Source organism: Lissotriton vulgaris, chromosome 7 (assembly GCF_964263255.1).
Source record: "Lissotriton vulgaris chromosome 7, aLisVul1.2, whole genome shotgun sequence".
NCBI classification, from domain to species: domain Eukaryota; kingdom Metazoa; phylum Chordata; class Amphibia; order Caudata; family Salamandridae; genus Lissotriton; species Lissotriton vulgaris.
The window spans coordinates 324,217,067-324,242,676 of NC_141695.1; the positions used below are offsets into that span (position 1 = coordinate 324,217,067).

The window sequence follows — 25,610 nt, forward strand, 5'->3', positions numbered from 1 at the left end:
TTTTATAATTTACCACTAGGCTTCCCAGGTAAACTACCTGATTCAGGATGCACTGCTGCTGATAATCTGATTCTTCACCAGAAACTTCAAAGGACTGGTAATAATTCCCTTTGGAACAGGATAGAGAGCTGACATAAGCAAGTTGTCAGTTAGAGAGACGCCCCAAAGGATAGCTTTACTGGATCAGGAGTGAAAGAGTCAAAATGGGAGGGGACACGAGAGGGGTACAAAACAAGGAGACACGCTCCCTTTGATTTGCGGAGAGTAAATAGATTAAGGCCAGTGCAAAGTCTAAGGGCCTGATTTAGGGTTAGGAGGATAAGTACTCTGCCACACACATGACAGATATCCCACCTGCCTAATTACAAGTTCATTAGGTTGTTTGTGATGGGTACCTGTTTGTCAGTCTCTAAATCAAGCCCTTAAAACCATCAAGGCAGGAAAGAAGGAGCAGGGGAGGTTACCCAGGAGCAATGTAGACTTTTGTCTCTTATGTCTTTTTATAGGCCTTTCCCAGGTGATTAATTGCTGTCAGGTGCCCTAGCTGAATGTGTGTGAGAGATAGGGAAGGCCCCTTCAGTGTGACTTACATTACCAAGAAGCTTACTTGCCAGCGGTTTCAAAATCCCTCCAAGATGTCTGGTGGTAGAACGAGTACAACATCACTAAGTCCTAACACATAGGCAGCATAGAGTAGGGATTTAGGTCCTGAATAAGACAACAGACCTGTAATAGGCTCTACATTAGGCATAATCATGTTAACAGCATTGACACAAGTGTTATATTACTTTGTTCTGTCATTTTAATCTTTGATTTAATTACAATCTACCATAGCTCATTTTATTTATAAATCCATTGCGCCATTTCTTCATGTTCCTTGAGATTCCAAGATAGTAACTTTACTCTGTTGTTCCAATACATATACGGTTTGGTGCGAAGTCCACCAGTATGGTACAGCTCTATACATATGGGTAAGAAATGGGCTCCATGATAAGGCATTCCACAAACCGGTGAATGGGGTTCAGCTTGCTTTTTGGAATATCCATTATATAAATACAGGGGTAGTGCAAGGGGTAATTCGGTCCTATTGCATCATAATGTAACAGAGAGCACAGAGAAAGGTCCATACCTACAGCTTCTGTTTTGGAAGCTTCTCCACCATCAAGCAGCTAAGGACTTGGCTCCAGTTTCGTCATTACTGTTTGGTAATCTGCCAGATATGGATATAGTTATCTCTATGACCCAAGATGAAAACATGGCTTCTACCTGTTGCTTTATTATTAGGCCTTTGTCAAATAGAACTCATGCAGAAACCTGAGAATCTGGTGTTGGGTTACTGAATATGGGAATTGTATGGCAAAGAGTCACAGCTGGATAACCTGTATGTAGTAACCTAGACTTTCTCATAAGTCAGAAGTGGTGAAAACAGATGAACCACCTGCTGTTTGTTGGTATAGCTCTTTCCCTCTCAAAAAACAAGAATTTTAATTAGTAAGTCTCAGCAATATCGCCAGTTCTGGGAAGAAAAGAAAACATTAATTCTATTACTACTTTCCTCAGTTCAGTGTGAACAGTCTTTATTTTTGTTACAAATACTTCAGTTCAGATTGTTCTGAAGGTAGCCTTCCTAAGGATCATTATGTCGTCTTGGGTTTCGGAGTACTTTGCTACTCGCCGAAAAAGCACTTGAATGCCTCCTCAGATGTTGTAAGTGCTATATAAATACATTAAATACATTAACAATTACAAATAGAGGGATCATTGGGAGCACTTAACGTTTATCAAACTAAAGATGAAAGGGCTATGGTTAGCACTAAGTAAGCATGGGGAAGACCTGAAAGGGGAAGTGGTAGCTGCAGAAGTCTGGTCAGCACCACTCCAGAATGTTGCTGCCAAGTTGGCTACACGCTTTGCCAGAGCTTATAGTCTTCTGTTTTGAATGCCATAGACCAGTCTAACAGCATCCTGGCATTTTTCTGTCTGATGTGGCAAGGTATAGATAGAGCAACTGACTCGGTGCCTCTGTCAGTCTGAAGCCAGCCTGGAAGGAATTAAGCAGATTATTTCCCTCTACGAACGGTTAGAACTGAAGCAGAATTAGATGTCTATGAGATTGACCAGAAAGTTACAAAGTTGGGTGGGTTGTGTATGGATTTAATTTGTCATAAGAGAATTGTTTCATGTGCAAATCTTTTCTTCTACAGTTTCCTTCCTTTGTTAGCTATTGCCTAAACTAATCGCATAATGCCCATGGCATGCTTCCTCTTCTTCACTGACTCCAAAACCAATTGGGAATGTTGATGACTGATTCACTTTCAAGGTGCAGTGGCAATTGAAAATCTTATGATTTCTGTAGGAGGAGCTTAAACCTGAGTAGAAGCTATTGGTGTAATTCTTCCCACCATAAGAATGGTATGGTGGAGTAACATCGATGGATACTCTTTTCTGTATTTAGCACTCCCTATAGGAACTAAAGGGATTTCAGTTGGACCAGGCCTTTAATAATTTTCAGTTGTGAACAGGTTAAAGCCATAGCATTAACATTTATTAAAAATGTCTTTATGATATCAATGGCAGAAGCTTTGCCTTTTCAGCTCCTTAGGCATTGAAGTGGATTACGGCTCCTCTAACGGGCCACTTTTTGTAGTGTAACACAGACACTCAATGAACATTCATGCTATGGCATTGCCTGGAATGTGCATATATACGAAAGAATAAATGAATATGATTATTTATTGTGTAGTTATTAAAACCATAACATCACCATAACAGTTTTACTGAACAATGACATTTTATATTAAATCGAAAAATGCATGCCAGGCCTACATAAAATACACACAGAGTGATACTGCATTTTAATTTTAGGGTAGTTTAGGGTAGTATGGACATTCTCGATGACCTCTTATTGATACATAAGTTGCATATTGTTACTGGTTATACAATTTCTGTAGCTTCAACAATTTCCCCCATTCAGTCAAAAAATTTAACACTACTACGAAAGTTGTTGTTCATAAGAATATCATTGGTACAAACCAGCCTCTCCGTTTGCACCACAAGTGAGCATTGTCTTTGTCGTGTAAAGTTGCTTTAAAGTCAATAAAACACGTATTAAATAAATCATTTCCACTAATTGCATATTTATAGATTAGCAGCCTAATAGGAGGATTATGGTCTTGGGCATAACTGGTTTGGTGGAATGGTGATACATTTTTATCAGTTACTTATTCAGATAATTCTGCTCAAAGCAATCTTTCATTGAATGTATCATATTTAGCACCACATCTTGTAAGGCTATTGGCCTTTAATTTCCAAGCCTCCATTAATGAGCCTTTCATTGTGGCTCAACTGCATAACTGAACCTTTCCGTGACTCTGATAGTCAGGTAGACAAATAACCAGATGCACCCACGAAGCTGAAACAATTGGAGAATGTTTGTTTATTCCAGAGTTAGTCCACCCGGACTGCAGATTTATCTAGGCTTCTGTTAATTATTTTTTTCAGCTATCTTTTACTTACTTAACCAATCTCAGCAAACAAAGTAGTTCATGGGTGTTAAAGTATTTTCATTAGCATTTGCTGTAACACAGCGGTTCTGAATCTTTGGAATTTTATACATCCTCACTGAATCACTTTTGGAAGCTGGGGACCCCACCTAGGCAATTTCCATGATTTGAACCTTCCATAAATTCGGAACGACAGAAAAATATATGCATAAAATATACACAAATTATGAAATATTTTCTTTAATTCCCAAACAAATGTACAAAAACATTTTCATTTTAAATAGAAAGGTGGAGCTGTTTAATATTTGGTTTTATTTCAAAATGACAAAGTGATATGCTAGACTCTAGTGTATCACTTTGTCTTTTTTGCTCCTAATGCATTGTTAGCGGGTTAGAGGAACTCTCAGAGACTTTAAGTGGTGTTAACCCAGTTTTTATTGGTTTTAACAGTTTTTTCCGCCTTGGGCTGTGTCTTTAATAAGGTAGGGTGGTTTCCTGTTCCTTGTCAGGGGATAGGCACCCTCTTTGAAGGGATTTTCCTCTTTTCTTCCACTCCAGGGTGCTCACAGGGCCAGTCGCCGGTCAAGAGTATGTGGAAAATGAAAAGACAAAAGAATCAGTGGTAGGGAAGGGCAGTGAGGAGTCACACGGTGCCCAAAACCAAACAATAGGCAAACAAGCAGGTAGGTACTCCGTGCCAGTAGTGCTCGGGAAAAGGGAGTGACTGGGTTTATTGTCGGTGTAGTTACGGGGGTTTAAAACCCTTCCTCCCCGCGCAGCCCGAGATGCGCACCCGTACCTGAGTGAGCCACGCTTCTCCTGAAGCGTGGCTGGGCAATGCGCCGTGTCGTTGACCTCCTGGCTCTGTCGTACGCCGATTGGGATCTTCTCCGCTCGCTTCCTCCTTTAGCGGTCTCCTCTCGTTCAGCTAGGCAACTTCTCCACCTTCGCGTTCTCCTTCGGGTGTAGGACACACGTCCCTGTCCTCGCTTCCTGGTTTTAGCGTGTATGACTCTGTGACGTTCCAGGGGGCGGAATGTGCAAACACAACAGGTGATGGACCGAATGTGGATCAATGTCACACACTCACCCAGTCCAAGCATCTGGGCCCAAATCCATCGTTATTTTGCACTCCTCACCACCCTGGGTTAGACAATGGCGATATGCAAATCAGCTCTGACCCTGTGCCCCATGGGAGCAGTCCAGTCCGAACTACAAAAGCCATGTCCTTCCCAGAACGGAATCAAGCATCCGAGGACCGGACCGGTTTCGAGGTAACACCTCTCATCAGCCCGGCTAGCTTGACTCCAGTGGTGTGGAGTGCCTGGGACCCACGTCTGGGCATCCCCAGCGCACTTAGGGCGGAATATGCAAACACAACAGGTGATGGACCGAATGTGGATCAATGTCACACACTCAACCCAGTCCAAAGATCTGGGCCCAAATCCATCGTTATTTTGCACTCCACACCACCCTGGGTTAGACAATGGCGATATGCAAATCAGCTCTGACCCTGTGCCCCATGGGAACAGTCCAGTCCGAACTACAAAAGCCATGTCCTTCCCAGAACGGAATCAAGCATCCGAGGACCGGACTGGTTTCGAGTTAACACCTCTCATCAGCCCGGCTAGCTTGACTCCAGTGGTGTGGAGTGCCTGGGACCCACGTCTGGGCATCCCCAGCGCACTTAGGGCGGAATATGCAAACACAACAGGTGATGGACCGAATGTGGATCAATGTCACACACTCAACCCAGTCCAAAGATCTGGGCCCAAATCCATCGTTATTTTGCACTCCACACCACCCTGGGTTAGACAATGGCGATATGCAAATCAGCTCTGACCCTGTGCCCCATGGGAACAGTCCAGTCCGAACTACAAAAGCCATGTCCTTCCCAGAACGGAATCAAGCATCCGAGGACCGGACCGGTTTCGAGGTAACACCTCTCATCAGCCCGGCTAGCTTGACTCCAGTGGTGTGGAGTGCCTGGGACCCACGTCTGGGCATCCCCAGCGCACTTAGGGTGGAATAGGCAAACACAACAGGTGATGGACCGAATGTGGATCAATGTCACACACTCAACCCAGTCCAAAGATCTGGGCCCAAATCCATCGTTATTTTGCACTCCACACCACCCTGGGTTAGACAATGGCGATATGCAAATCAGCTCTGACCCTGTGCCCCATGGGAACAGTCCAGTCCGAGCTACAAAAGCCATGTCCTTCCCAGAACGGAATCAAGCATCCGAGGACCGGACCGGTTTCGAGGTAACACCTCTCATCAGCCCGGCTAGCTTGACTCCAGTGGTGTGGAGTGCCTGGGACCCACGTCTGGGCATCCCCAGCGCACTTAGGGCGGAATATGCAAACACAACAGGTGATGGACCGAATGTGGATCAATGTCACACACTCAGGGGCGGGGCATTCCGCAAACTTCGCCCAGTTAAAGAAACAGGGTCCGGCTTCTTCGTCCGGGCGGAAGAGTGTTGTTTTTTCCCAGTTCCAATTTTGGGGTTGCAGTGGGGAGAGAGGTGAGACCTGTTTATCTCTTGGCTTCATTTTTATAGCGTTTCTCTTTTCGGTTCCGGACTGGCCCCCCTCGTGACATGCATCCTCTCATTTTGTCAATGCATACTAGTGCTTCGGTTGAGGTCATCAAGTATCCATGCTACTGTTTGCTGTTCTTGCACAACTCCTGCGAATCAAGCTCAAGGTATCAGTTTTAGCTTCCAGTCTGTAATTCCTTCACATTTATAGAGCATTTTAATACTTTCAATTTTGCTTTTTATGTGTATAAAATGTATTAATCTGGTAATGTTATTTAATTTTGTAAACAGTTTGTTTATTAAGTCTATTGTACAAAAACATGCAGAGTCAATAAAGACTATCACATCCATAATAAAAGTTGATCAAAGAAATAAATATTAATAAAATTTGTGTTGAACGCGTTCCTGTGATTATCCATGCTTTAAAAGTTCAAATTTCCACGTACTGAGATCAAATACATGTGTATGCTCAAATATCCTTCAGTATGTCTTGTAGTTGAACATAGATTTTATGTAATTGTAATTTAATCATATGTTTGCAGGAATCAATACAGACCATCACAAGCATAATAGGTGTTGAAAAAACACAGACAAATTTACATCAAACAAGATTCTGTGATTGCCCTTGATTACATTAAAAGTAAAAAATCCCACATGTACTTAAATGAATTTCATGTGAATACTCGTCCTGCACAAAACCTACTTTTGTTTCGTGGATTGACATACATTTTATGAAATGGCAGTTTAGTCTTATTTGTGCAGGATTCAGCACCTCCTCGACAGCTTGCCTGCAAGTCCGGACTGAGAGCTGATTAAACAATGGACAAGCGCTGTTCTTTTCAAAATGCCGGACAAATGCATATGACATGCAACAGTGTTTCTTCTGTTGCCCCTCACAGCCTGCAACTCAGGTCACCATTAATTTTCTGCCAAGGTGGAGAGCACACCTGTGCAATATGAATTTTCTTTTTAGATGTTTTGGAACTCAAACGAGCCAATGGAGACCTGTGATGGGGACTGGAGCACCCCCGCGCTGTGTCCTTGCCAGGAGCCCAGTGATGTAATGGTCTGTACCATCTAGGAGACAACCTGATGGAAGGCGACTTCTGCCCTTCTCTCCTCTCAGGAGAATGTGCCAGAGGAGATGGGTTCACCTTTTCATGCAATGGCCTTGCTGGTGATTGCCTTGACACTGCGCTGTCCGAAGACGAGATCACAACCTCCGGGGACCTGGATGTTGACCCTCGGTGTGCACCCTGAGAGCCTGAAGGTGATGATGATAGGCTCACTGGAGGAAAGGCCTCTCCTGAAGGGCACTTAGACTGAGATCTGGAGTGTCTATGTGCTGCCTGGGACCTGGGCAGAGACATCTGCCTTGAGGAAGACCTCCTCTTCTTAGAAGGGGGGCTTGAACATGTGTTAGAGCGTCCCCTAGACTTCGAACACCTGTCCAACGCCGATGCCGCCTCCTTTCTCAACGTAGTTTCATCAGACTTCTGTCTCGACGTCGACCGGTGATTGCCCGGTGACGGAGTTGTCAATCTCAACGTTGTTGTCATAGGCGTCTTCTGTCTCAACGTCGTGATATGCTGCTGCCTCAACGCCGAAGGGGGTGTCTGGTGTCTCGACGCCGAAGACCGGTGAACTGCCCTCGGCGGAGATCTATGACTCAACGTCGAACGCTGGTGAGACGACGCTGGAGTAACCTGCTTCAACATAGGACGCCGGTGGTGAGGCGTCGACGGAGCCCCGGTTGATGTCAACGGAGGAACCGTTACCTTCGGCAACGAAGTCCTCGCCATCGAGTGATGTTTCGACGTCATCAAAGTCTTCGATGGCAAGGGTCGAAAAGGGAAGGCACTTCTAACAAAAATAAACCTTTTCTGTACACAAAAAAGGCAGCACTAGCACTCTGAAGCCAAAAGACGTCGAGTGAAAGTGAAAAACCTCAAGATTTAGAAGATATTTTTGAAAGAAAAGTCAAAAAAGGTCGGATCTGAAAATCCAGGGTCCTGACTGAAGGAGCCGGAAAGAACAACTGACCTACCTGTCACCCCTGAGGCATGATGGGAAGCTGGGGGTCATGGTTTCCTTAAAGGCACGGTGCCAGTTTGTTGAAAATGATTTCATTTTTCTATGGTTTTGGTTTACAATGCAGCCTGTAGACTAAAAATGTCTGCTTTATTTTGCATTTTTTTATGATATATGAGTGTTTTCTGCTCATTAAAAAAAAAAAAAGGTTCAAGTGCTACTTGCCCTCAGGTGTTTCTTATATGTTTGCAAATAATATTTATATGGGTAATTTCATTGTTTAGCCTCCTATGGGGAGCTGCATTGGTGTGAGAAAAAATTATATATGTACATACATATTTGTGGAGCTGTATATATGTGATTTCCATATATAGTTTTTTATATTATTTCCGGGGTCCCCGCACATGGGCGGGAATATTCAGTGCTTATGACTTTGAGGATACCCCTGGAAGAGAAATAGGATTACAGGTAAGTAACTTATCCTTCCCATGGCATATTTATATTTATTTGTTCACATTTCTTTATAAAGGACTAGAACATGGACATTTGATTATTTTTCACCCATTAATTCTCACACATTGCTGCTTAACATGTTCACGTTGTACATTCCGTGCTGTGATTTTATAATGTTTTTTTGAAGTACTTACAGGAGTTATATTTGTCTGGCTACTTGTTTGGGCTTTCTCACCACCTTATTCATCATATTTGTATCTTGTCAGACTTCCTTGCTAAACTGACCCATGCTGGTATATCTACCTATAAGAAATTAGTAAATAAATAACTAACAGTAATTGACAAAGTTTCAGCTATGTACACATTTGTTTTGATGTTGGACTGTTTTCAAGCTGCCATAGCTGATGGAAGAGTTTTCCTAACTTTAAAAGACATATCCTTTCCTGTTTACTTGCGGATGTTGCAAGCCTATTAAATTATTAGTGACTGTGTATTCCTTCACATATGTGCTATAACTATTAATGTGTGTCTGTGGTGTTTGTGTAGTACAAACCTAGCTGAAAGGTTGTGGAATGCAGTACAGACTGATATACCATCAGTGTGTGAATGGAAAGGTGTAGTTTAGTTTTGAGTGCAGAAGTAGATTGTTACTGTGTTAAAAATTGATGTTTTTTTATGGAAGTCTGATAGATCACAGGGGGAGTGGGACAGGGTTACTGGAGTGTTGGCAAATTATTGTGTTATAGTACTGATGTAGTATTGTCACCCAATATAATTGCTTGTTTTGTAACATTCATTCTTCTTCGCAGTCATTTCAGAACACTCAAGGGAGAGGCTCCATCATTTTTAGCAAACTTGAGGTCAAGTGGAATCGAGTGGAGATATTTCTTTCTAAATTACTTAAATCTAGCTGGTGAAAAGACTGACTGGTTAAGTGTGTCACACCCCAGGTATTCTGCCATTTTCTGGGTAGCAAAGACCTTTCGTTATCTGCTAACCACTGACCAGTGATAGTTTTGCATTAAAGGCCCTGATGGGAGATGAAATCTAGTGTGCCAGGTTCTTGTTTTTCTGTGTCAGTGTGCTTGCACAGGTCTGTCTGTATTCTGCACTGCTTCTTTGGCTCTTGGAGACAACGTTCCTGTGTTGTTTTGTTAGCCCTGACCTGACAGGCATAACAAGAGGGTCGCGTAGTTTCCCTGCATTACTGGTATGTTCCTATCCTCTTGTTTTCCCTGTTCAGTCAGAGTTCTCTAAGAGGTCTCCTTTCCTAATGCTCCTTGTTATCTGATCTAATGACTTTAAATGCATTAGAAGAATTGCGTCATCTTGCTTCTTGACTCGAGATCAAAATTCAGAGCATTAATTGTAAGTAAGAGAAATTTTGATTGCCAGGGGAAATGGTGTTCTTTGTCAAGCATTATGACCATGATTGTTAAGTATGAGAGGAGTAATGTGGTGGAATTATCTTTGACAAAATGTCTTCTACTCAATTCTCCGGACACAGGGCTACTTGTTTATCTCTGTCCTGGTGAACTCCAACAGCGAGCTCATCCGACTCATAAACAATGCCATCAAGAATGACCTGGCCAGTCGGAACCCCACCTTCATGTGCCTATCCCTGCACTGCATCGCCAACGTGGGCAGCCGTGAGATGGCTGAGGCCTTTGCTTCAGAGATCCCAAAGATTCTGGTGGCAGGGTGAGTAGATGCCCATTATATAAAGGGTCTGTTTGTGTGCCACTTGATGAATATATGGAGAATGGAAGAGACCTTGTACTTTCTCAGCTTGAATTTCATACTTTATTTCTATTTCACTTTTACATTGATCTGTAAACGTGCTGCCCTACTGAGAGTAGTATATGTGGCTACATGCCTTGTGCTAGCATCTGTGCTCTGTGACTGATGAAGTATTGCCTTTCTCTAGCTTGAGTATTTCATGTGGTAGACTCACTGCAGTGAGTGCACATTTTCTTCATCATTTGTTGTTCTTGTGTGTGGAGAATAGGAGTTAGATTCTTATTTATACATTGATATGTTTTGACTGAAAGCTTTGTCATAATATTTTGTGAGTTTCTTGTGTGTCACTTTGCTCTTTGTGTACAATGCATTTGACAAGCCACGCTTCTTTCCACTTTAGGGATACAATGGACAGTGTAAAGCAGAGTGCTGCCCTTTGCCTGCTGCGACTCTACAAAACGTCTCCGGACCTTGTGCCCATGGGAGAGTGGACGTCGCGAGTTGTCCACTTGTTGAATGATCAACACATGGTATGCTTCTTTGAGACTTGGAGCATGGGCCCCCGGGGGTTTCTTCATTCTTAAGTACTCAAGCACAGCATTGTGCCTGCTCAGCTATCACCATGATTGAGGTGGACTGATGTGCCCCCGGGGATTTTACTGTTGGTCATCTGCCTGAGGACAGACTTCAGTCACTTTTTACGTTATTTCTTGTCTTTTTTCCACACAGACCTATTCAGTTTTTTAGCTGACGTTAAATAATTATCCTTAGTAGTGTATCTTGCTAGTAAGATTGGTCTTTAGGTGGCCTCTTTGACCTGTGTTGTTTGCTCATTAGGCGTTCTTCCTCCCTTTAGTGTCTGTACTCGTAATAAACTGTATGTCTGCAAAGACAGTCCCCCAGACATACAGTTTATTGGGTAGTTGATGAAGTCTGATCTGGTAGTGTGCGTCAAAATATTATGCACTGACAGCAGTTTTTAATCACCCGATATTTACTAAATATGCTGTAGAAGGTCTTTTTCAGTGGTCCTGGAATTTTTCTTATAAAGAGACACATCTCTTCTCATGTTGGAAGCAACATTTATTTATTTTAAATATATTTATCAAAGGCGAACTAACTGCAAGAGTATAAGAGCTCTGTAAAGTTATGAACAGATACAGAGAAAACCTCTTAATGTAAGGGCTTCTTATCATCCGTAAGACTGCCTAGACCATTCTCCCAGGCCTCTCGAATTTGTTAGAAAGAATCGGGGTTGTTGGCCATTATTGATTTGTAAATGCGGGAAATGTTCCCCTCCTTGTATTTCTTGGATAACATTCTGCTTCCAAGGGTTTGAAGTCTGGGGACTCTATGAGTGTCAATGAATGCCTAAGCTGTAAATATCGAAAGAATTGGCTACTATGCAGTTGGAATTCTGTTTGGAACTCCCTGAAGGATTTCATGTGGATCCCTCTCATCACTTCCCCCAGTGTCGCTATTCTGATCAAATGCCATAGATCCCGTGAACTGTGGGAGAAGGTTGATGACCCACTGTGGGGTTACCATGGTGAGCCTATTCCGCCAACACGGGAGCTTGAGCATATCATGCCAGATCTTCAGTACTCTCCTGTAGCAGATGGAAGATCTAAATTTGCATGACTCCATAAAGGAAGTGAAGCAGCTCTGTATCTTGGAAAGTCCATTGTTCAGATCCATAAGTAGGGTTCCTATCCCAATCAACCCACAAATAATTTTGGACTACAAGATGTGCTACTCTGTCATGGATTGTAATATTGACAGCTTTTGTAATGAAATGAAATGAAAAAAACATTTATATAGCGTGATAGCTACCCTATGGCATCCCTGGGCTGTAGACTGACACAGACAGGAGAGAGAGCTCAGCGGTTTTAGAGGCAATTGATAAAAAGTAGAGTTTTTAAGAGTTTGCGAGAGGGTAAGAGATTGGGCTCCGTCTGCATGCGTAGGGGAAGAGCATTCCAAAGCTTGGTAGAGTTGTAGGAGAAAGAGCGTCCGCATCTAGCTCTCTTTATCCTAGGTAGTAGGGCGAGGAGGAGGATGCTGAGCGGAGCTGCTTGTTGGGCTGGTAGGGAGTTATCATGGACCAGCTGATTCTTCCAGAAAGCCTTGTGCGCAATGCACATGGCTTTAAATTGGATTCCCTCCCTGACCGGTAGCCAGTGGAGACTCCTTAGGGCGGGAGCTGCGGACTGTCATTGGGGGGGGGGGGGGTGTCTGGAGGAGCGTGCGAGCTTCACAGTTTTGGATTATCTGGAGCTTGCGCATGGTGAATTGAGGAGCCCCTAGATACATGGCATTTCCATAATCCAGGCGGGATAGGAGAAGACCTTGGACCAAGATTTTTTTTTGCTGGAAATGGGAGCTGTGGGGGATTGGGGGGGGGGGGTTTACGTAGCTTCCTCAGCAGGCCGTAGCAGACCGTTGAAAGATTTTCCTGCTTGGTAGTTGAAACTAAGGGAGCCGTCCAGCCATATGCCTAGGCTTTTGATCCGGTCTTTGGAGACTGGCGCGGGGCCAAGGCATTTCGGCCAGAGTTGCTCCGAGTTAAAAGAGGGGGTTCCCGAGAAGCATAAGCTCGATTTTGTCCCCATTGAGCTTTAGGCAAGAGTTCCATCCATTACGCAACCTCCTCAAGACAGCTACCTAGGTTGCTTGGTGACTTTTCGGGGAGGTTTAATGCCACCACAAGCTGAGTGTCATCAGCGTAGGTGATGATTGTTATGCCGAATGGACAGACCATCTCTGCCAAGGGACTCATGTAAATATTAAATAGTGTGGGGCTCAGGAAAGAACCCTGAGGCACACCACAGCTGAGTGGCATCCGTTTAGAGACAACATCGCCTTCAAAGACCTGGAAAGATCGGTCACCTGGGAAGGATTGTATCCAGGCGATGGCACTGCCTGTCACACCCAGCTTTCCAAGTCTCAGAATCAACGTTTCGTGGTTTACAGTGTCAAATGCAGCACTGAGGTCGAGAAGAATGATTGCTGCAGAACTTCCATGATCCAAGATCCTCCTCGCCTACTCCGTTACTGCTAGGAGGGAGGTTACAGTCCCATGTTGGAGACAGGAGCCAGTCTGAGAAAGGTGGAGTAGATTGTTGGTTTCTAGAAGCTCTACCAGTACTGAGTTGACGTATTTTTCCAAAATCTTGCTCAGCCAGGGAAGGAAGGAAATGGGACGGTAGTTGCTCAGGTTGTTCTGGTCAAGATTGGGCTTTTTTAGGAGAGCCTTTACCATAGCACATTTCCAAGCCAGGGGAACCACTCCGGAGGAAATGGAGGCGTTCAGCAGGTCGAGAACCGTTGGTAAGATGTTTGGTATGACTGGTAACAAGGCACAGGGGCGCTGGGTCTAAGGGAACCCGACTTAACCCGGTGCATGATGGAATCTAAGTTGAGTAAGTCCAGGGGGGAGGGGAGTAGCTGTAATGTAGCTTGAGTTCTGCATCCTGTGCTATTGTTAGGGGCCAAAGTTAATTCATACTGGTTAGGAGTAAAAGTGGAGTATATATTTTGTATTTTCTGGTGGAAGAACTCCACCAGGTTGTTACATCGGGACTGAGCATCATCCGTGGTTGGTTGCTTCAGGGGCATTTTTGAAAGGGTTTTGGCGATCCGAAAGATTTCCTTGGGAGAGTTAGAAGCTGCATTGATTTTCTCCTCGTAAAAGGCGGCTTGAGCGACTTTAATTTCGCCTTTATAGGTTTTTATTGCCTCCCTGTTTTCGGATTTGATAGAGACTGCATAGGTCTTTCTCCATTTCCTCTCTAGCCTTTTGCAGTGTTGTTTGAGTTCCCGTAACTTTGGGGAGTACCAAGGGGACGACTTTGCTCTACATTTTTTGTGGGTGTGCCCCATGGGAAGCCCGTCGTATAAGGAGTTCTAGATCCAGCAATTACATTTCTCATTACTCATGTACCTCCTCGTAGGTAGGTTTGAAACATTTCTGTTGTGCTATTCTGACCGTACCATTCTGCCAGAGAAAGCTTCTAAGTCTGGAATTAAGGTTGTGAAAAAGGTGCAATGGAGTGTGTAAGGAACATTTTGAAACTGCTACATCACCCTCAGCAATACAGTCATCTTAAAAAGTGTTATACAGGGAGAAGAGGAGCGCCAATCCAAAGGCCAAATCAGTTGCAAGCTTTTCAGGCTGGGGCCTAATTCTCTTATCCTGGGTCCATTGGTTTTACTTTTGACCATTTACTTGATTTCACAAAATGTTACTGTAAGGAAACACATATATTATACTTGAATTCCAGTGTCAAAGTTAACAATTTAGTATTAAAGAGACCACCCACTGCCTCACCTTACCTTCACCACATGACCACATTGGGAAATTCTTGGGCATATCACTTGAACTCACTGTGCTTCTATTCACTTGTTTGTCATAATTGAGAATATATCAAGCGCTACATCAAGGAGTGTACTTTTACATTACGCACTTAGATTGACTCTGAAAGATCTGGGCGTAGTCCAAATGTTATGGGCCAGATTCTCAAAGGTATTGACACAGGAAGTTTGACTTATATGTGTAAAAGTTTGTTTTGCACCCATACAAGATTTACTCACTTGAAGTTTTTTTTTTACAAAATCTGTTTACAGTGCCTGAAATGCATTGTGAGTTTGTGTACAACTACAAACTTACAAGTTTGAGGTTATTCACCAACTTCTCTCCAAACCTTTTACATCCTCGAAAAGGTTGAACATTTACAACTGAAGAGGGAAGGAATAAAACTTTATTCAGGATAAGTAGGGATTTTAACCATTAAATAAGAAGTGGGGGTATAGGATAAGGAGAAAAATCAAACAAGTTTTAATGAATACATTTGTACTTTGTAGTTGTTTACAACAACAAATACATGTATGTGTATTTGCTAATGCAAAAATCAAATTCCTGAATCTGTATTAGGAGTATTGTGGAAACCTACAACTGTTGCAGGTTTCCAGGCCTACTTCTGAAACCTCTGGTGAATTCCCAAAAGTCAATATACTGCACCCGTGGACAGTGTCAGACCTTTGGGTACACTTTTGTAACTTTCTGTAAGAATATGACTTATTTTATTATTTTTATGTATTTGCCATGATGGTTTACATTGATGGTCCATCAAACAGGTTATAAAGATGCATTAGAGATATGGTATTCTAAGTTGTTCTTAAAACTGCTTTATAATTTACTAAAACTGTGTCTGTGTTTTCTCTCCTTTGTTCAGTTTACAGATTTTGTTTTGGATACATTGTTTTTAAAGCAAACAAATTGTGCAATAATTTAACTTAACTGCACATTTCCACAGTATTTTTTATTTTGTTCAAGTTACAAAGATGTTTTGGGTGTGTTTTATTTTGAAAGAAAATAATCTCAAATATTCCGTTTTTCTGAATACATTTATAAATAATCAAGAAGCTTTCAATGGCGATTTTATATCGCAGCCACCCTCCGTAATGTGAGCTAAGCTTACAGCTCACTGTATTTTCAGAGTGCTTGCACTAACAATAAAAGTTTTGAAATAATGAATCACTTATACAATTTCAAATATCATATACTTTTTTTAAATACACATGTTGCTTTAGCATTAGACAATCTACTCCCACAACCATTCCGTGTCGCTGTAACCTTGCAGTGAAAGAGTTTGAGCTGCATGTGGTTAGCCTACTTGTTCAGTAAAAAAATAAACATGCAGACTTGTTGTCTTTGATCCTAAACAATATGTTTTGGCTGTTGGGCTATAAGTCCCCACTTATGGAAAGCAAAGCAATGTCTTCTTGTTTCATTTCTAACAGTGGGCCATTAAGGGGGGGATACATCGCAAGTCACTCTCCAGCACTGCAAACATCACCAAAGATGAAAATTGTTCGAAAAAAGTTAAACCATAAAATTGTGAAATACACCACCTAATAATTGTGCTATGAAGTCAAACAACTCTTTTCGGTGTGCTGGCTGGTGTAGAGGCTCTGTACTGCTTAGAAGAAATGGTGGGCAAGTTATTGATTGGAAAATTTATTTACTAGAGCACCAGAAGAGTCCATAAGAATAATTTGGACTAATTCTAATTCTCATTAATAAACTAATTAGAGAAAGAATACCATAGAAAATTGGTTGTACCACACATTTAAGAGTTTGCAATAGAAATGTCTTAACATTTAAACTGAAGAATAAGCAATACCCATAGAGAGAATTTACATTTTGTTCAGACACTTTTTTCGAATCCTTGGGGATGGTAGTGACTTATTTAAGTATCATGTGTTACTGGCTCCCAAATTCAGATTTCCACATTACTCCATATAGTATCCAATAGCTTGGGGGCATCGGGTAAAATGGGGGCATCTGATAAACCCATGGCATAAAGACATCCCTCTCATTTGGAAAGACTGTTTTTCTATCCACCAGAAACATACTTTCTTTGAACCAGTCCTCGAGCTGCAGCCAGATGGCTGTTACCGGTTTTGGGACAGATAGTTGCTTAATTTTCATAGTGTTTCATGTGAGGCTTTACATTAGAGTGTCTTGGAAATCATTCGGGCGAGTTGGTACTGGACAGCTCAACTACCTGAAATAACAAGTTAGGCGGTCTAGAACGCTAAACGTAAACAATCAGAGACACTGGCCTATCACTCTAAGCCTACCTGTCGTGCTCTGAAGGTAGACATAATTCAGATTCCTATCAGAGTGTCACAAACTGTGACGTACTGGCAGAAATATTCAGTTCATCCAGATATCCACAGCTAAGCTTAAAAGCGACAATCTTTTGCGCACCTGTACAGGAAATCAGCTTCCTAACTACACGGGAGAAAGGCGTCGGCTCTGATATGATCTGTGGCTCTACATATCCCGGGCCCACGCGAACTCCCATAAATCAAAGTAATTCTTGCTGATTCTGCTATGTGACGATGAAACACCACATATCGGCAGACATTAATACCCACAAAGTGACTACGCTTTAAATACCTGGGGGATACACATCTCCTGTGAACCCAGTCTAACATGGAGCCTTAACATGTCCCTCATTAGGAATGCCATGATCACAGACCTCCAACGTGGGCCTCACTACCACTCCATGTACTGGTTTGAGTGGCCTATTTAGTATGATGATCCCACCAAGTTACTTATAGGTCCAACAAAATTTCCCATTGATTATACATTTATCCCTAACCGCTGATTTTGATATCTCTCGTCCGTGATGTTCAACCAATCAATAAAGATTACTACCACTTTCGTCCGTGATGTGTTCCTTCCTCTGGGAGAACCGTCCATCCATCATAACCTCAGATAATTGTAGACAAGCGATATACAACAGTGGATTGGGTATGGCTGACCTTCAGTTGTATTAATGAGCAGCACAATTGCTGGTCACATGTAGTTGGAGCATGTTTGGCAGACCCAGACTGTCCAGAGGTCAGAGATACCAACAATCCAGGTTAAGAAAATGGAAGAAACCACAGAAAAAGATGGAATTCTTATAAACCGGTCAGCCGTTCTTATTCTTTACAATTTTCTCTTCTGCCGAAAGTCATTGTCTGAGTGAAACAGCAAATGATTTTGACTCCAGCAGATATATCAGTGGTGGTTTCTTCTACTATAAAAAAAAAACACACACACATACGAGTGCCTGCAGTGCATAGCAGATCTCTGTCCTGGATGGGCATCATCATTAAACGTAACTGTCTGATTCTTCAGTACCTGTTGTTCTTTCGTTTGAAATGATAGAAAAAAGCATGGAACAAATAGAAAAATGTTGCACAATTCTTGTTAATATGCTGTGGGCTGTTAGACAGCATGTAATTGTGCACAGGATATTTGTATTGTAGGGAAGTGTGTTCCTTGTTGTCTGCCCTCCATGCTACCCCTACTCCTCACCATGTATTTAGTGTCAAGAGGTCAACTGATGCTCTATAAGGAATCTATAACGAATCGAGTCCCTTTGTTTGTCTTAGAGTTTATGTAGCCAATCAGTCAAGAGGCCTTTCTGTCTTTCTGTCCAGATGTGCCTCTGTGGTCTTCTTTCTACCTCTCCAGTGTGTATCTTTTACCTACTTTGCAGTTTTGTGTCATGTATATCTTTCTAACCAAGAACCAAGTACGTGTCTAAACAAGGTGTGTGCTAGGACAGGAGTGTTTGTTGTCTGTTCACAAGTGTTAGATCCATGACTGGTTTTTATGAAAATCAGCTGAAAGCTTTAATGAGTCCCACAAAGGCTAAATTTAAAACAAAATATTATTTAGACATCCTGAAAATCAGACTAGGACCTGTTCCTCCTGAACTGACTTTGGGAATTTTTTGGGGGGATTTGTTTCCTACCCTAGGTCTCTTCAAATAGTTCATGATGCTTGTTCCCTCTTTCCCTCTAGGGAGTGGTCACAGCAGCTGTCAGTCTCATTACCTGCCTTTGTAGGAAGAATCCTGATGACTTCAAGACATGTGTTTCACTGGCTGTCTCCCGTCTCAGTAGGGTATGTCACACACCTCTGAGTTTGCGTTTTAAAAACACAATCGTTAAGATAGTTTTGTGAGTTCATAATTGAAGGCAAATACAATGAAATTATGTATGAATGTAGATGTGGGTTTACTTCCTCGTTATTCTTGTGTTCTGAATCTATGTGGGTTTATATACTGCCTTCCATTTATACATTTATGACAACTTTTGTGTGGGGGGGAACGTATGTGAGATAGCAAATATATATTTTCTACCAACTCAGAAATTGTCTTTCCACCACATGCAGAAATGGGAAACATTTCATGATGTGTTTAATGGGGAATGGATATCATTGTTGCGGATGTTGAATATACAACCAGGAGTAAAAGATGTAGCTCCAGCTGAAATATTAAAATTTACAATATTTTGTCTTCTTCGAGAGAAGAATGAGCTCAGCAAAAATATGATGCCATCTGATGAAGCATTTTCTCTTGTACTATACAGATTGTCTCATCAGCTTCTACAGACCTCCAAGACTACACATATTACTTTGTACCAGCTCCTTGGCTTTCCGTGAAACTGCTTCGCCTTCTCCAGTGCTACCCTCCTCCAGGTAACTACATATAGTCTAGCAGCGCTGTTCAGTGTAGGACAGCATAAAGTGGGTTCCGTTCCCTCTGTTCAATAGACATCACATTCTTGCAAGATTCAGCTACATACAACTGCAAGAACTTCACAAAGAACCCTTTTTTGTTGATCTGGAGACAATTTTTTTGTTGTTTTTTGAAGCAGTTGAGCTGCAGTCATTATTTTAACAAATATTGAATTCAACATTTTAACATTTATTGAAATGTTTAAAACCATTTAACGTTACGTACCTTTTCTTTATAATGCAAAATACTTTTCTGCGTTCCTTTCTTCTCTTAGTGGCCCTTAGTGAACATTTTCCCCTCATGTAGTGCATAGCCCTGCTCTACAGGTCTTAGCTCCTTTTTCAAGAAAGGCATTTTATGCTTCATAGCATTCATATTGTCTATGGGGCCATCCCCACGTTAGGGGATTTCCTTTTGTGTATTGAACCTTGACTATAAATCTGCAAGTGATTTCAAATCTTAATATTGACATGTGCTTATTTGTGGGCCTCTCCAAAAATATCCTCTTTTTCCAGGAATTCTTTCTTTCTTTGTGGTGAATCTTGTTCTCTATTGATCTCCATATTTCCTGTGCACTTTTTGCATCCTCTGTCCCCCTCACTCCCTGATAATCATTCACAAAATGACATCCCTTCTTTTGGCACTCACATCACTTCACAGCATTGCCTGATTCTTGTTTTCACCTTTTCTATTTATATATGTTCTACTCTCATCCTTGTCATGTGCCTCATCTCTTCCAGAGGATGCTGCTGTGAAGGGACGGCTGGTTGAGTGTTTGGAGACTATTCTTAACAAAGCGCAGGAGCCACCTAAGTCCAAGAAGGTTCAGCACTCTAATGCCAAGAATGCCATCCTGTTTGAGGCTATCAGCCTTATCATCCATTATGACAGGTGAGGCTTCACTGTAACATTCTGCACTAGGACCTCTTTTGAATCTTCCTCTTACGTATAGGTCATTCTCCACTAGAACCAGTTCTGAATTCTCCTTGGAGATCTGTTTTGAATCAAATCCCCAGTAAGACCTGTTCTGAATCCTCCTCTAGGACTAATTCTGAATCCTTCAACAGCATGGACCTCTTTTAAATGCTTAATCGAGGCAGTTCTTAATCCTTCACGAGGACCTGTTCTGAGTCCTCCACCTAGACCTGTTCTGTTATCCCCACTAAGTCCTATACCGGTTCTGAATCCACCAGAAGGACTAGTTTTGAATCCCCCCCACACCCCCCTCAGTCCTGTTATGAATTCCCCACTAAGGCCAGTTCTGAATCCTCTGCTTGGACCTTTTTCAAACCCTTTCTAATGACCACTTCTGAGTCTACCTTTAATAGTGCTTCAATCCTGTACCCAGTGTTGGAATGTATTTTGGAACATAATGTATCGTAGTACACTCATTTGAGTAAAAAGTGGCCATCTTATGTTCACCAGACCAATATATAGTCTGAAGGGCCAGCCAAAAGATTTTTATCTGCATATGGAGGGATGCAATAGAAGGGCAAATTGATTGCCACAGTACAAGAGGCAAAATGTCCAATCAGAGCTTTGAGCATCTCTTTGTATGACACTGTGACATTGGTGAATCCCTTTCCTTGCGCATGTGATATGAGTTAAAATGCATCTTATATAACATAAGACCATCCATCATAGAAGTTGAAATGCATCTTATATAACATTAGACCATCCATCAGACAGCTTTATAAGAACTTAGAGGGTGCATTGATATCTCCACGTATGCTTTTGTGCTTAATATTAAAACGCTTTGCATGGCTACCCCTCACATCTATTTCAAGGCGGGTGATTGCATGGCTACTTTTTACCCAAATGTAGCTTTAATGACAAGCACTGGTGCTACTTTTAGGCAATGGTCCTGCAGCAGTCCAAGTACGTAAATAATGAAGTTATTACAGCTGTTTATACAGTAGTTTTAACTCTGACTGACAATAGCTATATCCTCAGTTTGTTTTAAATTTCGGGGATCCCAAAAATTCTAAAGTGTTATCAATTAATATGTAACTCACTTACTGCAGTACTGGTAATTAACATACTTACAGGTGAATCAGAACACAGATAAGATTTGAGTCTGTTTTGCTAGTCGAAGAGGAAATCTCTTGGATATATGATCCTGGTTTGGTATACTGGTCAAGTGGAGTTATAAAAAAATCAGCAAGCTTGAGTAATGCATCTTAAAGGAAGAGATTGAGTTGCCGTAATTCTCTGATCTATTGTTAAAAACTATTAAGCAAAATAGGTCACTTTTAAACTTGTGGTTGCCTAAATAGTCTTTGCATAGGGTACCAGAGGAAACAGTCTGAGATGGAACTGAAAACAAAAATGTTTCAGCCTTTTTACTTTGTTTTTTAAATCCACATGTTCGGAGGACAAATGTGAACAAAGCACATGATCCAATACACTAAATGCTGCCTAAGGAAGATTATTTTAAATCAGTTTGTGGTTTTGTTCCCTCTTAGAGCTCTATATAAAACACTTATATTTCAATGGCTTACCAAATACAAATATTTCTAAGTCTTTTTTCTTGCCCAGATTAAAATTATGTCGAGCAGACACGAGGGATGCAGGTCTGAATTTGCCCAGGCCTACGTTCTTTGGCACATTGTTTTGGCAGTTGTATGGATGGATTGAGCTGTAATAAACATGAACGACAGGCAGTAAGCCCTCAGACTTAACTCACCTAGTATGTAAAAAATTGGTGGTACTCGAGCTAAAAAAATACTTTTTTTTGGATCATATTTAATACAGCTAGCTTGTTCACATAACTATTTATGATTAGCTTCCGATACATTCTTAATGCTATTTACCCTTCTAAGATGGTATGAGAAGTTCCACCTGCTAGGATAGTCTCCCTGTCAGTTTTTGGACCTCTGTTTTGCTGTCATCTGAGGTGTGCTCACCAAGAGCCCTCTTCATTGTTGGAGCCTTTAGGTATCAGAACATTTACAAAAACACACACTGATGAAAATTCTTCATTTAATGATGCTGTAATCCAAAACAACATACACACCTTGAGAAAAAAAATGATTGAGACAGTGCACACCTCTATTACTTAATGTACAGCACCGCTTTGCATTATTTCAAGCAACCTACACCACTAGTTTTTGCTATTTTAGGAAACACATTAAGCATATAAGGAGCTAATTTGCAAAATAAGCACCATTAGATGACCAAGATAAAAACTATTAAAAGCAACACACAGCCAAACCATCTCGTTTTTTGAGCAATCTTGCAAAGAAGTAAACGAAAACCTCTACCGTGCACCTACTCAGCTGTCGGCAAAGTGTAGAATGAGATTAAGAAATTGAGGGATTTGACTTACAAATGTAGTCAACTTTGTGAATAATTAAGAGTGAATATCCCAGTAATTAAATATTTATGAAAATCTTTAAAAAGAGCGGTATTACCTACAATTATATGAATGCATTTCGAGCAGTCTAGACCAGAAAAATAATCAAGAAAAACATGCTTTTATTAAACTATAAAGAGTGGTATTACCTACAATTATATGAATGCATTTCGAGCAGTCTAGACCAGAAAAATAATCAAGAAAAACATGCTTTTATTAAACTATAAAGGAAAAGATTTTGGGAAAACTTGTTATAGGCTAAGTTGAAATGCTAGCATTTGCACAAAACCTCTAAAAACAACCACAAGTAAGACAATAAAAGTAAAATGTACTTATGGTTCTGAAGAACAAAAGGCCTCACTGAAACAACCACCAAAAAATCCACAAACATAACGTCCCACCAAAATAACCACTATATGAGAGCCCATCCAGTTATGCCATAAATAGACCGAAAAGAAACAAAAAGAGCTGCAGGCCTAAAGTACGATCCTCCAACAAAAATAGCAATCAAACCTCTGTAAAAGACACAAACATTGTGAATACAGTGGAATTGGGGGTACCTCCTTTAACCCCCTTCTTAAAATGTAATGGACCTAAAAAAGAGACACTAGAATTCGAACTAATTAACAAAAATAATATCAGATCCAATAAAGAATGAAACTCTAACTTCAGAGAGATACAGCTAAAAATAAAATTTCCATCCATCAGGTAGAGTAACTACTAGTGAAAACAAATGCATTTGATAGTGAACAAAATAAATACCCAAGCCGAAACAATCAACCGGATAAAACCCAAATGTAATACAAAACACAACTACCATAAAAAGATGATTAACAAAAATGCCATAACTGCCATTATTGTGATAGACTGCTACTGGATAGGTGGGCTTCGACAACCATAATTCCTTGCTGTCAAGGAGGCGGGGGAGCACAGAGGAGCTGCCTGAGTGCATAAATTGGGCTAGGAAAGCCTGAACCCTAGGCACGTGCCTGGGCGAAGGCTGGGCGAAAACTGGACCGTGATCAGGCCCAGAGTCGGCCCGTCTACAACCGTGCGAGCATGTAAATAGATATCCTTTGACCTCCCATCGGAGAACTCACAACCGATATGGATAAAAAAAAAACCTGTCGCGCCATTGGCTCGCTGTTTCCAATGATATGCGGAAAAGGCCCTATATCATCTCCATGCTAACCTTGCAGTTGGGGCATTAAATGAAATTTTTATCAGTTGAACGTGACCTAAGGGCCATTTCTACTCAAAATACATTTACTTCCACACATGGTGGGGATAAGATCACTCTGGTCGCTGGTGAGTCCTGCTCACATATTAAAGGTGTTGTGGGTGTCCAGGTGAGGCACGGCCCACCCCTATTGACAATTGTGATAAAGGTTCATTGTAATCCAATGCCTTCTCGGCGATAACCGAATCAGCCTGCCACGGAAAATAAGAAAATAGATCCGGGGCACAAAACTACAGGCGATGCCCCAAGAAATAGCCATATAAAGGAGTCTATGGTTCTTGTCCAAAGGAGGGACCTTGTTAATACTGAACTAAAGGGGGACATAAGTGAATTATAAGGTACTTTGAAATTGTTAATTAAGTCGATATTGAAAGGCCTATTTTGTAACAATAGAAGATTTGATTAAAAAAAAAAGGTGATGGTTTGAGAAATAGGTTTAATATGTTAGAATTGTTAATCCGCTGGTTGAATTACCAATTCATGGAAAATTCATAATGTCTGTCTTAGTCGCTGTGTAACTCCACCCATCCTGGTAGTAGAGATTATAGCACAGAGGCTACTACCGCCTTAAGAGACAGATCAATAGGAATCTTTGGGAGCTCACAGAAAGATAGGGTCTGCAGCCCTCTCCAAAGCTGGGAAAGCCACCTCATGATGCAGACCCCTAAGGACCAGACAAAAGAAAGTATTTAGCCTCCGGCAGTAGTCTGTGTAGCCTAGATCATTCAGTTCAAAAGAAGTAATAAAATGAGGGTAGGTGTTCGTATAAAGAGAACAATTCTATCACACATCCTTCCAGTGTATTACCTATTAGGAATAGTGTGAATCTCCCACTTGAATCAACTGACTAGTGGCCATCTTTGGCAAGGTGCCTCCTTTAAGGCAAGACATAAGGGAAACTACCCGTCAGCTAAGAAACAACACTGTGCACTTGTGTAATAGAAAGTTGGAGGCTGTCTAGGTTCCCATAATAATATGGCAAGAAGGGTGGAGTGGGTAGAGAATGGTGTGAAATCTTTGAAAGGGGACTGTGTGATAATCGACTTTGAAAAAGCAGACATAGCAAGCCGTCTCTTTATGCAATTGGGCAAGGCTCAGTCTCCTCAGCCATCGATCTGTGAACCGACATGGCTTTCCTTTATAAAGAGCATTAACATTATTGTGTTCCAAGAAACCTGGGCAACAACCAACACATTTTTCTTGGATGGCTATATATCTTTTTTTCCTCTCTCCCTAGAACTAAGAGGAGCACAAATGGTAGACCTATTACCCTCGTAGCCTTGGACATCAATTATCAGCCCACCTAGGTAGCTACTGGCTCTTCATATTTGTTGGTGGTTAAGATTTCCTTTCGCAATGCACCAAATGCAATGCTTTTAAATATAATTTTATAATTCTTACTCCTCTCAAAGATATGCTGAACATTTGGTTGCTCTGAAGGTTTTTTAGGTCTCGCTATTCGATGCGCACGCATCGAGCTTGCGAGGATATAGGGCTTTAAACAAACTTTACCTAACTGGGCGATTTGATGCTGTGCCCGTGGCTTTTAGGTCAATGCGCAAGCGCATTGACCTAAAATGCGCGTGCACATCACCAAATCGCCGTCTGTTCCCTCAGCCGCACTCCAGGCCCCTGCTGCTTTCACACCCTCTCCCCG

At 41.6% G+C, this 25,610-nt stretch overlaps 1 protein-coding gene across 4 annotated transcripts in view; it reads left to right on the forward strand.

Annotated features, from left to right (window-relative positions):
- LOC147701483 (AP-2 complex subunit alpha-1) overlaps positions 1-25,610 on the forward strand; it is a 323,652-nt gene that overhangs the window by 98,595 nt on the left and 199,447 nt on the right. For all 4 annotated transcript variants that reach the window (XR_015297469.1, XM_086930156.1, XM_086930157.1 and 1 more), the window contains exons 4-8: positions 10,040-10,233; positions 10,673-10,802; positions 18,641-18,742; positions 19,210-19,318; positions 20,099-20,249. Coding sequence is in view for 3 of the 4 variants with exons in the window: in XM_086930156.1 (XP_086786282.1) it covers positions 10,040-10,233; positions 10,673-10,802; positions 18,641-18,742; positions 19,210-19,318; positions 20,099-20,249 (686 nt within the window). In the remaining variant the exon portion in view is untranslated. The remainder of the gene's footprint in view (positions 1-10,039; positions 10,234-10,672; positions 10,803-18,640; positions 18,743-19,209; positions 19,319-20,098; positions 20,250-25,610) is intronic.